We start from the raw sequence: 18,449 nt of genomic DNA, 5'->3' as shown, positions 1-18,449 counted from the left end.
CGGCATCCTCAAACTTTACAGATTTCCACGTCTCGTTTAGTTTCAATTAAATGTAATTTAGTGGAACTCAGATCACTGGAATTTAGCTGGATTTATTTTGGGTGGAATTCAGACGAATAACAGAGCATGCCAATAACGCTTATAATATCGTGATGGGTTTAGGCAAGTTGAATGTAGGAAGGAAAGTGGTGGTGAGGAGTTCAGAACTCGGACATCACAGCCATTTAAGACTGACATGAGGAGAAATATCTTTACGCAAAGAATGATGAGCCTGTGAAGTTCTCTGGCAGCTGTGGCCAAATTGTCAAATGTATTCACAAAGGAATTAGATACAGTTCTAATGGCTAAAAAGATCAATGTGGAGGCGAAGCAGAAATAGGAGGCTATATTTGGATGATCAGTCAGTCTGAATGGCAGAGCAGACTCCTATTTTCCAGGCTTCTAAAGATTGTAACTTTGGGACTCATTGATTGTGTCAAAGTAATTTAGACACAGTAGCGAAAAGAACTAATTTCCCAAAGGGAAACTGATGGGATCTATATAAATTTCAAATTCCAAATGTTTTATACACTGTTATGATGCAACTATCATTGAGAAAGAAGCACACAGTTTGCAAGTTAAACATTACAACACACCATCCATGATATATTTCTAAAATAATTTCCATCTTTTCACCATTTTCTTCAAATGTGCATGCATTTAAATTGCTTAATTCTAATTACGTATTTGCAAAATAAAATGTGTTTATCCTTCATTTGAGTGCGAATTGTGGCCAGACTAAGATATGGGTCAACATGCATTTGAAATTAAATCACAAATGTGGTTGGGCTTTGTGGACATCTACTGTAAATGCCTGAAAACTTAAGAGAGCAAACTGCAGCAGTAGCCTGGATAATACAACTAATTGGCCCAAGAAGCCATTTCACAAATAAAGACAAACAAAAAACACAAATAATTAGTTGGAGATAGTTTGTGGAGAATTTTGAAATATCTGGAATACTATCAGTTTAGACAGGAAATCGGATTATAGTTCTGGTCTAGTTATCTGAGCACCAGTGTGTAATTCACATAGAAACTAATTGGAGAATTAGTCTGAAGAAGGGTCTCGACCCAAAATGTTGCCCATTCCTTCTCTCCAGAGATGCTGCTTCACCCGCTGAGTTACTCCAGCATTTTGTACCTTCGAAACTAATTGGAGTCCTTCCCTATGTTATCAGTTTATTTTAGTCCTTGGAGATATAATGGCACGAGAAACCAATTAAAATTAAAAAAACATCATTAAATCACGTTTAGAGAAAACACTTAAGGGGAATAAATCTCTATTGTTAGTAATTTCACCAAGCCCTAACCATCTGGCAAAAAAAATGCAATTTTAAGCAGTAAAGGCATTATAAAACAAAGTTGACAAAGTACTTGACATTTACTCCTTTTGAACTAAAATAGATAATTTATTCAATTATGATGGCTATATCATATTACATTGAGTCCACCACTCATGTAGCAATATGTGATCCAAGGAGATCTACATGTATATGAAGAACAAAAGGGTACCAAAGGAGTGAATAGGCCCTTTTAAGGTCAACTATGTTGAATCATTGTAGATGGGGCAGGTGTCACTGTTCTGCCCGGGGAGAGGTGGGGTCTCAGTCCACTGGGTGGTGGTGACTGCAAACATCAAAAATGGAGGAAATGCATGCAAATGGTCCATCAAGGCAGATGGAGAAGCCATGCAAGCAGAAATATATTTCAGAAGCTTCAAAGTAGGAGCTTGAGAACAGATGAGGCAGAGATGTAGAAATTGAGGAAACAAGGGATAGCATCTTTATAGAAGACAGGTTGGGAGGGGGGCAGTGTCCAGTGGAATTTGAGGTCAAGGTGGAGTTGATGCGGAAGATGATGAAATTGATAAGCTCTGCGCTAATGCAGAAGGCAGCAACAATGCATTGTCCGTGTATCAGAGAAAACATTTTTATTTGGGGGGGGGGGGGGGGGGGGGGGGGGAAGAGAGAGAGAGGAGGTGTGTGTGCTGGAATATGGGACGTGAACTATTCCACATAGCCATGAAAAACAACATGCACAACCATGTCCCAAGCAAGTGTCCATGGGTATCACGTCGATCTGCAGAAAATGGTAGTCATTGAATGTTGTTGAGGGCAGGGGAAACATCTGCCAAAGTGTTGGGAGTGTCAGTGAAGCAGTGGAGGGAAACTGGTTGAGTATTTGTTCAAGAAAGAAAGAGAGCTCCAAAACCTTCCTGATGGGGGATGGAAGTGTATAGAGATTTAACAGGATTCTTCCATCAGTCAGATCTTCTCCTCCTCACTCTCATATCTGCTTTCTACAGGGACTGTTCTCTTCAGGATTCCCTGGCTCCCCCCACCCATTTCCTGGTGTTGCCCACTGCCACCATAAGTGTAACACCTGACCATTCACCTCCCCTCCTCACCACCACCCAGTGATCTATGTAGCCCTTTGAGATGAGACAGTGGTCCAGCTACATCTGGTGCTTATGATGTGGCCTTCTCTGCATTGGTGAAAACAAGTGCAGACAAGCCGAGTGCTTTGTGGTACACCTGTATGATGCTCAATGGCCAACTCACTTCCAGTCTATGTAATTTTAAATCATCCTTCCCATTTCCACACTGATCAGTCAGTCCTTGGCCTTCTACCTGACTACAGAGATGCCAAACACAATTTGGAATCACATGGAAAATTCCACGGGCAGCTCACAACACAATAGTATGAATATTGAATTTTCTAATTTCAAGTAACCCACACCTCCAGAGCTCTCCTCTCACACTCACCGGTCCCTCCCAACAACAGTTTCTAATTTCCCGTCATCCCTTCCCCATCCATCGCCACTCATCACCTTCCAACATCTGTTCCATCCCACTCCTCCACCTGGTTCCACCTGCCCATCATCTGCTCCCTATCTAGTTCCAACCTCAATCTCACTCCCCTTTCAAATCAATCTTTCCCATTTCCTCCCAGTCCTGATGCAGGGTCTCAACCAGAAATGTCAACTGACACCTTTTGCCTCCATAACTTGAACCACTCATGCATCCAGAATTCCATCCAGAAATCAAATCAGTCTTTCTTGTTAGTCCCTGTGATCTGTGGCTGATTCCATTAGCACTGATTAATTTGTGTTTTCAAGGTCTTGCTGCCTTACCTTCTATTCCTAGGAGTTTGCCTCACTGCAGCCTGAGAATAAATACATGGGTTAATAAGTGAAAGCAACTCACCAAATAAAACTAATGATGTGTGACTCACATGACTCACTTTGGATTACTAATTATCTCAATATTACCATTGGAGCAGCCTGGTGATTTGGAGTAATTTAATATATTTTAAAACTGCGGATGCTAGAAATGTTAAGTGAAAACTGAAAATGCACTCAGCTGGTCAGGCAGCATTTTTGGAAAGAGTAACGGTATGAATGTTTCAGGTCTGAGATCCTTCAAAAGAACTGGGAAGGGGAGATTGCAGAAAATTGCAGAAGGTGGGGGAGGGGAGGTGAGGATCAAGGCAATAATCTCCGACAGGGTGTGGCTTAAAGATGGTTCTCAAGTTAAAGAACAAATGTTGTTTAAGGAGATCATAAGATCATAATTGATAGAATTAGGCCATTCGGCCCATCAAGTCTACTCCGCCATTCCATCATGGCCCATCAAGTCTACTCCGCCATTCAATCATGCCCTCCTAACCCCATTCTCCTGCCTTTTCCCAATAACCTCTGACACCCATACTAATCAAGAATCTATCTATCTTTGTCTTAAATAGAACCAGACTTTGCCTCCATAGCCTTCTGTGGCAAAGAATTCCACAGATTCACCTCCCTCTAACTAAAGAAATTCCTCCATCTTCTTTCTAAAAGAACATCCTTTAATTCCGAGGCTATGACCTCCCACTAGTGGAAACATCCTCTCCACATCCACTCTATCCAAACCGTTCACTATTCTGTACTTTTCAATGAGGTCCCCCCTCATTCTTCTAAACTCCAGCAAATATGGGCCCAGCACTATCAAACGCCCATCGTGTGTTAACCTACCTTGTCCTTCCTGGGATCATTCTTGTAAACCTCCTCTGGACCCTCTCCAGAGCCAGCACATCCTTCCTCAGATATGGTGCCCATAATTGCTCACAATATTCCAAATGCGGCCTGATTTGCAGGTTTGCTAGTGCTACACGGGTGGGTTTAAACTAAATAGCGGGGGGAAGGGGTTGACAAATTGGAAGTATAAGGATGGAATTAAAGTGAAAGAGAGTGCAGGAAAAGTTACGAAAGACTCCCAAATTAATGGGACAAAGTTCAAGAAGGGATAAGAGAGTAAGGTCAGGTGAAATAGGAACCGGTGTGAGAGGGGAGGTGAATACTGAATTAAAAGTGTTGTATATGAAGGCGTGAAGTATAAGAAATAAAGTGGATGAGCTTGAGGCTCAGATAGAGATTGGTAAGTATGACATTGTAGGAATTACAGAGACATGGCTGCCAGAGGATCAGAGCTGGGAACTGAATATTCAGGGGTATATGTCCTATCGAAAAGACAGACAGGTGGGCAGAGGGGGTGGGGTAGCTCTGTTGGTAAGGAATTAAATTCAGTCCCTTGCGAGGGGTGACATAGAATCAGATGTAGTCATTGTGGATAAAACTGAGAAATGTTAAGGGTAAAAAGACCCTAATGGGAGTTATCTACAGGCCACCAAACAGTAACCTGGATATAGGGTGTAAGTTGCATCAGGACTTAAAATTGGCATGTAACAAAGGTAATACTACGGTGGTTATGGGAGATTTCAACATACAGGTAGACTGGGAAAATCAGGTTGGCACTGAACCCCAATTAAGGAAGTTTGTAGAGTGCCTGCGAGATGGATTCTTAGAGCAGTTGGACTGGAGACTACCAGGCAGAAGGCAATTCTGGATGTAGTGTTGTGTAATGAACCAGATTTTTAAAGTAAATTCAAGGTAAAGGAACCATTAGGAGTCAGTGACCATAATATGATCAGTTTTAATCTGCAATTTGAGAGGGAGAGATAAAATCAGAAGTGCAGTATTGCAGTTGAACAATGGGGACTATGGAGGCATGAGGGAGGAGCTTACCAAAGTTGACTGGAAAGGGACCTTGGGAAATAGTGGAACAGCAATGGCAGGTATTTCTGGAAATAATCCAGAAGATGCAGGATCATTTCATTCCAAAGAGGAAGAAAGATTTTAAGGGGTGTAAGAGGCAGTCGTGGCAGACAAGGGAAGTCAAGGACTCTAGTTAAAATAAGAGAAGACATATAACATAGCAAAAATGAGCGGGATGCCAGAGGATTGGGAAACTTTTAAAGATCAACAGAAGGTAACTAAAAAGGCAATACGGGGAGAAAAGATGAAGTGCGAAGATAAGCTAGCCAAGAATATAAAAGAGGATAGTAAAAGCTTCTTTAGGTATGTGATGAAGAAACAAAGTTAAGACAAATGTGTGTCCCTTGAAGACAGAACCAGGTGAATTTATTATGGGGAGCAAGGAAATGGCAGATGAGTTGAACAGGTACTTTGGTTCTGTCTTCACTAAGGAAGACACAAACAATTTCCCAGGTGTACTAGGGGACAGAGGACCTAGGTTGACGGAGGTACAACTGAGGGAAATTCACATTAGTCAGAAAATGGTGTTGGGTAGACTGATGGGACTGAAGGCTGATAAATCCCCAGGGCCGGATGATCTGCATCCCAGGGTACTCAAGGAGGTAGCTCTAAATTGTGGACGCATTGGTGATCATTTTCCAATGTTCTATAAATATTGGATCAGTTCCAGTGGATTGGAGGGTAGCTAATGTTATCCCACTTTTTAAGAAAGGAGGGAGAGAGAAAGCAGGGAATTATATACCAGAGCCTGGTGGGGAAGATGCTGGAGTCTATTTTAGATTATTAAAGATGTAAAGATGCATTTGGATAGCAGTAACAGGATCGATCTAAGTCAGCATGGATTTATGAAGGGGAAGTCATGCTTGACTAATCTTCTGGAATTTTTTGAGGATGTCACAAGAAAAATATTCAAGGGAGAGCCAGTGGATGTAGTGTACCTGGACTTTCAGATAACCTTTGATAAATTCGCACACAGATTAGTGGGCAAAATTAGAGCACATGGTATTGGGGGTAGGGTTTTGACATGGATAGAAAATTTGTCGGCAGCCAGGAAACAAATAGGAATTAATGGGTCCCTTTCAGAAAGGCAGGCCTGACTAGTGGGGTACCGCACGGCTCTGTGCTGGGACCACAACTATTTACAATATACATTAATGATTTAGATGAAGGAATTAAAAGTAAATTTGCAGATGACACAAAGCTGGGTGGCAGTGTGAACTGTGAAGAGGATGCAGGGTGACTTGGACAGGTTGGGCGAGTGGGCATATGCCTGACCGATGCAGTATAATGTGGATAAGTGTGAGGTTATCCACTTTGGTGGCAAGAACAAGAAGGCAGATTATTATTTGAATGATGATTATTATTATTGATCACATTTGGCCCTTCGCTGGCTCGAAGGGCCTAATGGCCTATTCCTGCCCCTATTGTCTATGTGTCTATGACCAGCGCCATGTAGAACCTCAGCATCACATCCCTGTTTTTGTATGCAAGTTCTCGTGAATTAAATGCTAGCATTGCGTTAGCTTTCTTTACTACTGATTTGACTTGCGGATTAACTTTATGGTTACCCTGCATCAGCACTCCCAAGTCCCTTTGCACCTCCAATTTCTGGATTATCTCCCCATTTAGAAAGTAATCTTCACCTTTATTCCTACTACCAAAATGCAGTACTCCACACTTTGCAACACTATATTCCATCTGTGACTTCTCCACTCACTCTCCCAACCTGTCCAAGTTCTTCTGCACCCTGCTTTCTCTATGCTACCTACCCCTCCACCTATTTTCATATCATCCGCAAACTTGGCCACAAAACCTTCAGTCCCCTCATCCAAATCAATATACAACGTGACGAGCAGCGGCCCCAGCACCGAGACCTGTGGCACTCCACTAGTCACTGGCAGCCAACCAGAAAAAGTCCCTTTTATTGCCACTCTTTGCCTTCTACCATCCAGCCAACCTGCTATACATGCCAGTTTCTGCCCTTTGATACCATGGGCCCTCGTCTTAACAGCCTCACATGCGGCACATTATCAAAGGCTTTCTGAAAATCTAGGTATACAACATCTACTGACTCTCCTTTGTCTGCCCTACTATTTACTACTTCAAATAATTGCAGCAAAAAAGGAGGCTTTAGATCGGTGGACATGCAGGGATTATAGAGATATGGATCACATGCAGGCAGAGATTAGTTTAACTTGATATCATGACTGACACAGATATTGTGGGCTGAAGGGCCTGTTTCTGTGTTGTATTGTTCAATGTTAAATAAAGATACATAGCAAGAATGTAACAATTAGTTGCAATGCTTCACCTGTTGATTAAGTGTCCTTTTAATAGACATCAAGAAAGTTGTATTCATTTATAATCTTTCACGATAATATATCTATAGACACAATGATCTGTAATTCGCTGAGTGTGACTGAATGACTTGCAGTGAAGGAAAGTTTCCAAAACGAGAGAAAGGCATTCTTCCTTCATTTTTTCATTGCAGCATTTTTCCTTCCTACCAATACTCAACTACTCTCAGTGGATAGCACATGAAACTCAGTTCATATTTTACCTTTCCATTTTTTCAACATAACACATCCAGTATTCTCATTTGTCAAGGACAAATTGTGACATTTTCTTTTATTAGTCTCTCCTTACATCACAGCTAATACTTTATCATCGAATCGACTGTTTTAAAGCCAGCAATTTAAAAAATGTTGTGCATGTTAGCTCTGTTTAAATCGGTGCATAGGTTTATCACAAAGTACAAAACTTTTATTTTTAAAAAGCTACGCAGGTGCGCCTGCACAATTAAGTTTTGGGTTTTTTTCTTTCTTCATTCCAGTCAAAATCCAGAATACAATCATCTTCCAATTCATCAGCAGAGAAGAGATATCTACCCATTGTCGCTGCTGTGGTGCTAGTTGATGCAAATCCAAAGGTCTTCCTTTTTCTGGACAGCATCCCAGACTCAGTAGCATTATTTTGTACCATATTTTTCTGCTTCGCAACCGATACTTCCCTTTGATCTGTAATCTTTTCACTTTTCTTGTCAGGGGATGGACTAAAAGAGAAACAAGCAAGCTTTGCTAAAGTACTGGAGGACACCTTCACCTGGCCCGTCAGAGCTGAACTTCCACTGCCCTCTTGCTCTGTTATCAGTTCTGTAGGAATTGGAGGTTTTGATTTATCCAGTGCCACCTTTTGCATCTTACCCGTGTGTTTGTTACTGAGACTCTTCTGCAGATCAAGTGATGGTTCTGTACCGCTGCAATTAGCAACCAATGTTCCTTTGCTTGCTTTTTTATGCAAGAGATTACTGTTAGAGGCGCAGCTTTGTAATATTCGGGGAATTTCTGTATGGTTACTGGCTTGGGATGGCTGCTCAAAAGCATGTGTCAATTCGTTATTCAATTCTGTATGATCAGAGAACGGGGCAGAGGGTTCGGAAGTAGATTTAGCTGCAGTTGAATGGCTTAGTTTTTGCTTTGGCTTGAATACAAATGTCTTTAGTTTGGTCAATAGGATGTTAGAATCCCCACTAGTTTCAGGCTGGAGAGGAAAGGCATCACTAGCCCGTAAAGTATGCTTTGTTCCTGGTGGTTTTATTTTCTTATTTGCTTCAGCTTGGAGCCCAGGTGAAGCACATTGGCCTGAAGTACCATCAGATGAGCTGGAGTCGTCCAGATTCAGAAGTGCACTGGGTTCACTTGATTCAGATAAATTACTTTCGTTAAAAGCTTCTTTACTTTTGAACAACATTCCACTCTGTGAAACCCGGGAAGCATGTAGCTTTTTGGACACCCGAACAGTGACAGCAGAATTCGATGTGTTTGAGGAATCATGGATTTCAACATTTGTCCGTCTTTTCATGTGATCCGTGCCAGTTCTTCTTTCAGCTTCTGAATTCTCAATGGCTAAACCAGCAGACTGCATGTTATTTGCACCACACACACCTAGAGGTGGTGAAATATTGCTGGAATTACTAGTTGTTGCCACTTGCTCTGTACTTTTTATTGGCTGGGGTCTGGTATTTAATTTAGAAAAAGAATGCTGATAAGAATTCCCTGATGTTAGTTTGAGTATGCAGGATTCAGCTGTTACATTCCCCTCTCTTTCTGGCCCCTTTTCATGAGTTTTGCTTTGAAAGTCATCAAACCAGGTGAGATCACCATCTGTTTGATCAACATCCTGAGCAATGGGATTCAGTCCATCAGTTCTTGAATCAGGAGCAGCTTCAGAAAATGCATCACTTGAGTTTGTACATCCATTTGGTGGATGCTGTTCGTCTCCATTCTGAATGCTATTGAAAATACAAATTAAATTATGAAAAATATTTAATCCACAGAAATGTCATCATCTACAGAAATTATTTTTTGATGAAAAGCCACAACTACCCTCTCTAATCACCCGCTAAACATGATATGAAGTCTAGATCCATCTCTTTGATTACTTCAGTTTTTAAAAGCTCTCATGTGTTAAAGTTAGCAGAACAAAATCGCCTTATTTACATATCTGATGCAATGTTCAAATCAATGTGCAGGACAAGAGGGGAAGCTGTGGTAGAAGTGGGATAATCAGCCATGAGCTGGGTAAAAGAAACAGACTCGGGTAGGGTTTATTCCTCAATTTAAATGAAATGAAATGGGATCTCAATTAATTAGTTCTTAAGTAATATGAGCAAAATTAGGCCATTCAACTCATCGATTCTCCTCTGCCATTCAATCATGGCTGATCTATCATTCTCTTTCAACCCCATTCTCCTGCCTTCTGCCAGTAACATTTGATACACTTACAACTCACCTATCAATCTGCGCTTTTAAAAATACCCAAAGACTTGGCCTCCATAGCCCTTTGTGGCAATGAATGACAGACTCACCACTATCTGGCTAAAGAAATTCTTCCTCATCTTCTTACTAAAGGTACATCGTTTTATTCCGAGGCTGTGCCCTCTGGTCCTGGACTCTCCCACCAGTGTAAACATCCTCTCTGCATCCACTATCCACGCCTTTCATTATTCAGTAAGTTTCAATTTCACCCCCCCCCCCCCCCCCCCCCCCCCCCCCCCCCCCCCCCCCCCATCCTAAACTCCAGTGAGTACAGGCCAAGTCAAGTCAAGTTTATTCGTCACATCGCCAGAGCCATGCGTTAATCCGATTATTCCAGTATACCTCCTCTGGACCCTCTCCATTGCCAAAATATCCCTCCTCAGATAATGGGGCCCAGAACTGCTCACAATACTCCAAATGCAGTCTGACCAGTGCCTTACGTCCCTGATTAGTGTAAATGTCGTGGCTATTGCTCTTTGTGCACTGAAAGGTCAAAATCCCTATTGAGGTTTCCTAATAAACATTTAATGCTCTGTCCCCAATTGAAAACTTTAACTTCATCTAATCCCGTGCAGATCTGTTCGAAGTTACACTGCATGCCTGCACTAATACATTGAAACAATTTAAAAACTCCCTCATGCAAGTATTGCAAGCATTCCAAAGATTCCCTGGTGAGCAGAGACCACATTGCAATGCATCTCCAAGCTCCATTTCACATTTCCAATGTCTTAGTTGAGATACAACTCTGGCATCTTTGCTTCAATGAGGCAGCCTTCACAATATTGCTCCCTTGCTGATTCTTGTAGACAATCATGTAGTCAGCCCTACCCAATTGCTCAAATCAATGTCGTAAACCGGCTGGACAAAGTTGCACTGCTCCCAGTAAAGTAATCAGCAAGTAGGGGGTTAATTGCACATTACAATTACCACTTATGGAGGCACAAGATGCTGGAATCTATAATAAAATTAAACTGAGAGGATCTCAGGAAACTGGGTTGAGTAGCATCTGTAGGGGGGGGGGGAAGGGAAGGGTTCAATTGTCAGTTCAATTTGCAGTTCAACATTCTCGTAATGTTTAGCAACAACTAAAGTGTCAATAATGAAATAATTTGTCTAAATAATCAATGAATCCACCCAACTCTGATAACGGTGATGTTTCTTCAATAAAAATGATCACATTTATTACCCTACAAGTATAATTAAAGTAAACCTTTGTAGTATTCCTCAGTACTATTATACTACAATGCATTATCCTACAATACTTTGTAGTATTCCAGGCAGCGGACCCCAGTGAGCTTGTGCAACTTTTTTACCTGTCAAGTCTCTGCAGTTCTTGACGGAGAAGATCATTTAGGCCCAGTCTGTCCAACAGCAATTCACACTGCATTTTGTATTGCTCAATTGTGTTTGCTGGAAAGGACGTGTGCAATGCGTTCACACCACCGAGAAGAGCACCTCCCTGGAAATAAGGGGGAAAAAAAGCAAACCAAAGTCACAAAAAGACTAATTTCACATTCAATTAGCTTACGTCAATTATTTGTGCACGTGATAAAATTAGTTCAATATATTATTAAAAATACAAAAGCAAAATATTTCCTGTGGACTCAATCGAAATTATTTTATTTTTTATTTTTGCGTGTATCTCTTGATATAATGTGCTAAACGTCCAACTTCACTCCTTCAGCTGTACATGAGATGTTGGATTTAATTCTCATTTCAAAATAAAATGTTTTTTTCAGCAATACATACCTGCATGGATGACTCCATTACAGAGATTACTGTGATGGCATCTTCAACAGTTACTTTATCCCTAAACATTAGTCTTGCATGAGCTAAAACACAAATTTACAAAAATTGGCAGGCAGCAGTAGACAGATTAAAAAAAAAATCTATACACTGAATTGAAATAAACCTACAAATAACAGCAGGCAATTGTGACACAGCCCGGCTAGCTCAGTCGGTAGAGCATGAGACTCTTAATCTCAGGGTCGTGGGTTCGAGCCCCACGTTGGGCGTTACTCTTTGGCTCCAAAGTATGGCAACAGGTGCAAAAATTTGTGACATAAAGAACCATCTAACCATTGAGTTGAAGCTGAGTCAGAGGGGGACTAAATTGCTTCTCTCTGCTCTCTTTATAAAAATCAAGCCTACGAACAACATCTGATTACACTGGGAAAATAAGATCTTTACTCATTATTTTGAATTTAAAACTAGTCTTTAAGGGATTTGTTGTCTTTATTTTTGCAACCTTTCTGTTTAAATGTATTTTCAATTATTAAAACATATCTAATCAAACATTTAACTCAAGAAACTCAAGAACTGCTGCATATGTCCCATTACTCCTGTGAAGCTTTGGGATATGGACAAATAATGAACTCAAATGTGGAAGCTTATTACAAGAAAAATAAGTGGTCCAACTAACTAGTACTTAATCCAACAGTTTAAATATCTTTTCCCTCTGCCACCCATGAACTACAGCTGAAGTGTACATAGAAATATAGAAAATAGGTGCAGGAGGAGGCCATTCGGCCCTTCGAGCCTGCACCGCCATTCAATATGATCATGGCTGATCATCCAACTCAGTATCCTGTACCTGCCTTCTCTCCATACCCCCTGATCCCTTTAGCCACAAGGGCCACATCTAACTCCCTCTTAAATATAGCCAATGAACTGGCCTCAATTACTTTCTGTGGCAGAGAATTCCACAGACTCACCACACTTTGTGTGAATTTTTTTTTCTCATCTCGGTCCTAAAAGATTTCCCCCTTATCCTTAAACTGTGACCCCGTTCTGGACTTCCCCAACATCGGGAACAATCTTCCTGCATCTAGCCTGTCCAACCCCTTAAGAATTTTGTACGTTTCTATAAGATCCCCCCTCAATCTTCTAAATTCTAGCGAGTACAAGCCGAGTCTATCCAGTCTTTCTTTATATGAAAGTCCTGTCATCCCAGGAATCAGTTTGGTGAACCTTCTCTGTACTCCCTCTATGGCAAGAATGTCTTTCCTCAGATTAGGAGACCAAATCTGGACGCAATACTCCAGGTGTGGACCTACATAACCTACAGGATCCCATGGCAATCAATAAACTACAGCTGCAAATTGATGCCTCCCAGGAGGCTGCAAAGAAGTCGGACGTGGGGCCCACGGACTACCCCTGGGGCCTGGGTCACGCCACGGAAGGGACCTGGCGTTGATAGTGGAGGTCAGTGGGGTGGTCGATGAAGACGCCGACGGACGAACGAGGACGGACCACGTGGGAGTGAGGACGCCACTGTCGGGGGAGGAACAAAGGAAGACCCAGCGTGGGAGGGACCGCCATGAGGGGGGGGGGGGGGGGGGGGGGGAAAGAACAAAGGACCCTTTATGTGGTGACTATTTGCATACCTAGGGTTTGAAAGTAAAGGTTTCACTGTGACTTGTCGCACGTGACTATAAAGTATTGATTCATAAAGGAAAAAAAATACAAAAGCACTGGCAAAGGGTCGAAGACCCGAAACATTAAATGTGTGCCCATTTCCCCAGTGTTTCCATAGTTTTCGGTTTAAAAAAAAATCTATCATGGTTCCTGGCTGCTTCCAGACTCCCATCTCTTAATTTCACACCACCTTGACAGACATATTTCTTTACTCTAGATCAGGGGCCTCCAACTTTTCAGTATGAGGGCCACGCATCAATTCAGTATGAGTTACTGCACGCATCAACTCCACCCTCCCAGAAAGCCTTGATCCACTGTAATTCGCCTACAGCTGTAGCAGGTCCACAACAGATGCCATCCCCCGTGACCAAAACCCATCTCTGGAACATTTGGATAACAAGTACACCTACTTATTGACTATAGTTTGGTCTTCAACATCATAATTTCAACTAAACTCATCTGCATACTCCTGGATCTTGGTCTTTGAACCTCCCTCCACAGATGGATCCTTGATTTTCCATCGACCACAAACACAGAACCATATCGCATGGAAACAGGCTCTTCGGACCAGCTTATCCATGCCGATCAAGTTTCCCCATCCACCCCATGTTTCTCTAAATCTTTCCTGCATACATTTTTCTAAAACATTACTACCTGCTTCAACTACTTCATCTGGCAGCTTGTTCTGAACACCCACCATCCTTTGTGTGAAAATCATGTTCCTATTAATTTTTTCCTCTATCATTTAGGGGCTAATAATTTTTATAGGAACACTCCAGGCACCTAATAAGTACGGCCAATTCTTGGAATTTTATTAGTATTAAAGTAAATCCATAATATCCATTTTGATCATTAAAAATCTAAAGACTGCTTACCTTCAGCTAAACGTACCAAGCTCTCAAGCATACGTATTGTGGTTCTTGCTGCATTTCTGAACCCACTTTGACGTTGCACTTGGTAATATTTCACAAGGATTTTATTTGCTTCTTCGGAAATCTTAGGTTGAAAAGTCTTGACGAGACAGAAGTAGGTTTTCATCTTCTCCATGCTCCACAAATTGTTAGAGACAGTTGGACACGCTAAATGGTTTTAGGAAAGGATATATCGTTTTAGGAAAGGATATATCGTTCTATAATTAAAACAAACTTTTATGCAACCTTGAGGCATTTCATGTTTCATAAGCCTAAAGGGATATTTAAAAATTCACAAAACGGTAAATAAAAAATGCTTGTTGACCTTAAATACCTTTGTTTTCCAGAATAAATGAAGCAATTACTTTGTCCCATTCTTCATTTTTGGTATCCAGAAGCACCAAAACAAGGTCAAATCTGCTCAGCAATGGGCTAGCAAGAGCTGTATTTACAGTGATAGATTCATTGGGATCATACTGGCCTTTTGGATTAGTAGCTGCCAGTACAGTGGTCCTAGTGTTCAGCTTGCACACTAGTCTAAACATAGAAAGATGGTCAGTTTTATATTAGAATATTGCATGGGAAAAATACTAATAACAATTTTAACACTCGTATTAATAGTAATTATAATGGCAGCACCAAACCTTTATTCACCTGATGCTTATCACATAGAAACAACAGCATACAGTGTCCTTAAAAATGCCGCCAATTTTGTGTGAACCTATTGATTTTATTTTTGTCACTGCTCTGCTGTATCACGCATTTCCATGGCCCGAACTGGATATATCACAATTGATGAATTCGATAAAATTATTTCAATTTCACAGGCTGAATTGGTCGTAACATTATTTAAATCAACAACAAAATAACTAGTTAAAAGTCACTTTGGAAATTGACAAACAGAAGAAAAGCTGCCTTGCAAACAAAAAAGTTCAGGAAGTGAAGTGTTCAAGAAGAAAGTGTTTTATTTAACCTCCCCACAGCGAGCAAGTGCCATGCTCTCTTAAAAACATGGTCCAAAAGCTTCACCACTGCTGGCTGCTGAAACTGACTTTTAGTGATAGTTGTGCAATGATACACTATTCAACAAATGCAACATACTGCTTTCAGTATTTTTAGCTTGCACTAACAGAAGTAAACTTAGCTATTTAAAAATAAACTTTTATTTTTGAAAATCCTGCAAGGGGGGATACAAACCTAGTAATGCAAGACTGAAATCATCTAGCCCCCGACACCATTTTCCACATTAGCACAATTATTCTTCCACAACATGAGATTTCTCAGGTATGCAACTATTGCATCATTGCAGAACTACCTGCATGAGATCCTGTATAACAGAGCACAAACACGGATGCACCAGACTTGCATTCATTCCAATTGCAGTTTGACATCGGTCTTCCCAGAACTGGAGAACTAATTGCCTCGATCCTCTCAGGAATTATGCTGAGAAATTTAGGTACTGAACAATTGAGACGAGGTGCAAGGAAGAGCTACTTGAGGTAAGTAACAACCTTTTGATTTAACTAAATTACCATGCAGACGACCCGTCCCCTCACCACATTACATTATTTTCCTAAAATATGATCTGATTTGTGATACCGCGCAAAGCTGCATCATCTACGCAAGTGCTAAGAAATGTACAAGTTGAAACAAAAAATCTTTATTCACTTTCTCCCCCCACATCAATTTTGTAAGGGCAAATTTTATTCCATATCTCAAACCTTTGGGTAGTGATTTGCAAATTCTGTAAGTACAGATTTCCTCTACAAAATGGCCGTAATGCAGGGGTCGCCTGTTTTCTAATGTTTGATGTTTTTTCCCCAAAGAGTTTCTCAAATGTTTAATGCAGTCATGACCATTTAGTTTAGTTTAGAGATACAGCACGGAAACAGGCCCTATGGCACTCACCGACCAGCGATCCCCGCACATTAACACTATCCTACATACACTAGGGACAATTTTTTTTTAGATTTTCCAAGCCAATTAACCTACAAACCTGTACGTCTTTGGAGTGTGGAAGGAAACCGTAGATCTCTGAGAAAACCCACCAGGTCACGGTGAGAACATACAAATTCCGTACAGACAGCACCCGTAGTCGGGATCAAACCCGGGTCTCCAGCACTGCAAGCGCTGTAAGGCAGCAACTTTACTGCTGCGCCACCGTGCCGCACAATGCAATATGTAGACCAAATTGAAGAAGGGTGCATTACTTGGCAGCAAACACCAATGGGGAAATTATTTCAGTAGCATTTCATTTTACATCCGCAATGAACAAACTGTGTGGAGCCAATGAGAAATTATTTTAGAATTTCAAAATTCTGTACTATGCACCTATTCATACATATTAATTTAGGATATGTGGATCAAATGCCGATTGCTCTCAATTTACCTCAGAACTGCCTGATTGTTATACCTGTACTAGTATTATTTGGTTTGTCCCTAAAATAGTCACATAGAGTTTAGTATAATTGATTATTGTCATGTGTACTGAGATACAGTGAAGAGCTTTAGTCTGCATGTAATACAGGGTATTTTGCTAACATATTTGTTGCTAAAGTATAAATAATCATTTGTTTTGCCATGAGGAAGACGGAATGCACATGTTTTAAGACTTTGGGGAGGGACCATGGAGAAACCAAACATTAAATTAGTCCTTTGCTGAAAACAACTTCAAAATATGAGAAAATCTTACCCTGCCTTTGCCACACTTATAGTCTGCTGCTCCATAGCCTCATGGATGCTACATTTATCATGTTCTTTCATGCTGTTAAACTCATCAATGCAACAAAGACCTCCATCTGCCAGAACAAGAGCTCCTGCCTCCAAAGTCCACTCCCCGGAGTCCTTTACAGCAGTCACAGTCAGACCTACAAGAGAAAGAGGCAGAGGAAAGAAACCTCATGGCACATTTCAAAGAGAGTAAAAGCCCTGAGTGGAAACTAAGAACTGCAGATGCTGGTTTACACTAATGGACAGAAAGTGCTGGTAACTCATCAAGTCAGGCAGCATCTCGAGAGAACATGCATAGGTGACGTTGCGGTGTGGGTCAGGACTCTTCTTCAGACTGTTTCTAGTGTGGGGGGGGAGGGAGGGGGAGAAGGGTGGGAGAGAGGAGAGGCAGAACAAAGTGTAACATGTAATAATTGGGCATAGGCGAGGGGGATTTCTGATAGGCAAATGGGTGAAACAAAGGCCAGAGATTAAAGGCGAAGGTGAGCGATAGGTTGATTGTGGAGTTGCAAATTGTGAAGCCAGTGGAGGGAATGTAGGAGGGGCAGGGGAGGGGAGTAATAGGCAAGAGTCCAGGTGTGGCACAGTGGGGAGATGACTTCAGAATTAAGGGACAGATGTTTAGGGGTGAGTGCAGGCAGGTGGGACTAAGGGGAAAAAAGTTGTTCGGCACGGACTTGTAGGGCCGAGATGGCCTGTTTCCGTGCTGTAATTGTTATATGGTTATATGGGAGTATTGTTCGTAGAGACTTCTTGGATGTTCATCCAGCAACTATGGAAGCTTGGACGAAGCATATCCACGCCAAAATAGTGGCAGCTTTGAGCACTATAGTGTTTTCATGCAGCTGCTGCCCTCTGGATGCAACTGTTATCCAACAATCATAACTGACTATAACAAAGATGCAGCTTTGTCTATGTTACATGTGCTGATTACATTAACTTGGAGCCCTGCTGAACAAACAAGTGCACTTTGTTTAGTTGCATGAAGTAAATAACAAGATCAGAACCAATTCAAGCTAATGCAAAATACAGCTAATCCAAAGATCGACACAAAAAGCTGGAGTAACTCAGTGGGACAGGCAGCATCTCTGGAGAGAAGGAATGAATGGGTGACGTTTCGGGTCGAGACCCTCCTTCAAACTGGCTAGGGATAAGGGAAACGAGAGAGTCGATAATTTAGAGAGATAAAAAACAATGAATAAAAGACATTCAAAAAAGTAACGATGATAAAAGCCCAGTGGCAAATTGATTTCTCTCACTTCAGGTAGCAGCGGCATTCCCTCCCCTTCTATCCCTTCCCCACCCACGTTGCACTAGTTTTTTGTTTTCATCCAACAAACAGCTAACAATGGTCTGTTTCATATCATCGTTAATTTTTTTGCATATCTTTTATTCATTGTTCTTTATCTCTCCACATCACCGTCTACATTCCTCATTTCCCTT

The 18,449-nt window shown here is 41.3% G+C and overlaps 1 protein-coding gene and 1 non-coding gene across 4 annotated transcripts in view; one reads left to right on the top strand and one right to left on the bottom strand.

Annotated features, from left to right (window-relative positions):
- Positions 1–2,437: 2,437 nt before the first annotated feature.
- mcm9 (minichromosome maintenance 9 homologous recombination repair factor) overlaps positions 2,438–18,449 on the bottom strand; it is a 52,894-nt gene continuing 36,882 nt past the window's right edge. The window contains exons 7-12 of one of the 3 annotated variants that reach the window (XM_055635749.1): positions 16,969–17,143; positions 14,611–14,813; positions 14,241–14,444; positions 11,698–11,780; positions 11,262–11,407; positions 2,438–9,422 (exon numbers count right to left, since the gene is read on the bottom strand). In XM_055635749.1, coding sequence (XP_055491724.1) covers positions 7,931–9,422; positions 11,262–11,407; positions 11,698–11,780; positions 14,241–14,444; positions 14,611–14,813; positions 16,969–17,143 — 2,303 coding nt within the window. In that variant the 3' untranslated portion in view covers positions 2,438–7,930. Of the gene's footprint in view, positions 9,423–11,261; positions 11,408–11,697; positions 11,781–14,240; positions 14,445–14,610; positions 14,814–16,968; positions 17,144–18,449 lie in introns of those variants that run through there. The other 2 variants (XM_055635748.1, XR_008723487.1) reach the window with 2 other exon arrangements.
- Positions 11,891–11,963, top strand: trnak-cuu (transfer RNA lysine (anticodon CUU)). Its single transcript has one exon. It is a non-coding gene; the product is annotated as a tRNA-Lys (tRNA).

Source organism: Leucoraja erinacea, chromosome 5, assembly GCF_028641065.1.
Source record: "Leucoraja erinacea ecotype New England chromosome 5, Leri_hhj_1, whole genome shotgun sequence".
In the NCBI taxonomy this organism is placed as follows: domain Eukaryota; kingdom Metazoa; phylum Chordata; class Chondrichthyes; order Rajiformes; family Rajidae; genus Leucoraja; species Leucoraja erinaceus.
Note: the sequence above shows the minus strand (reverse complement) of the source record. Positions and strands in the feature narration are given on the sequence as shown.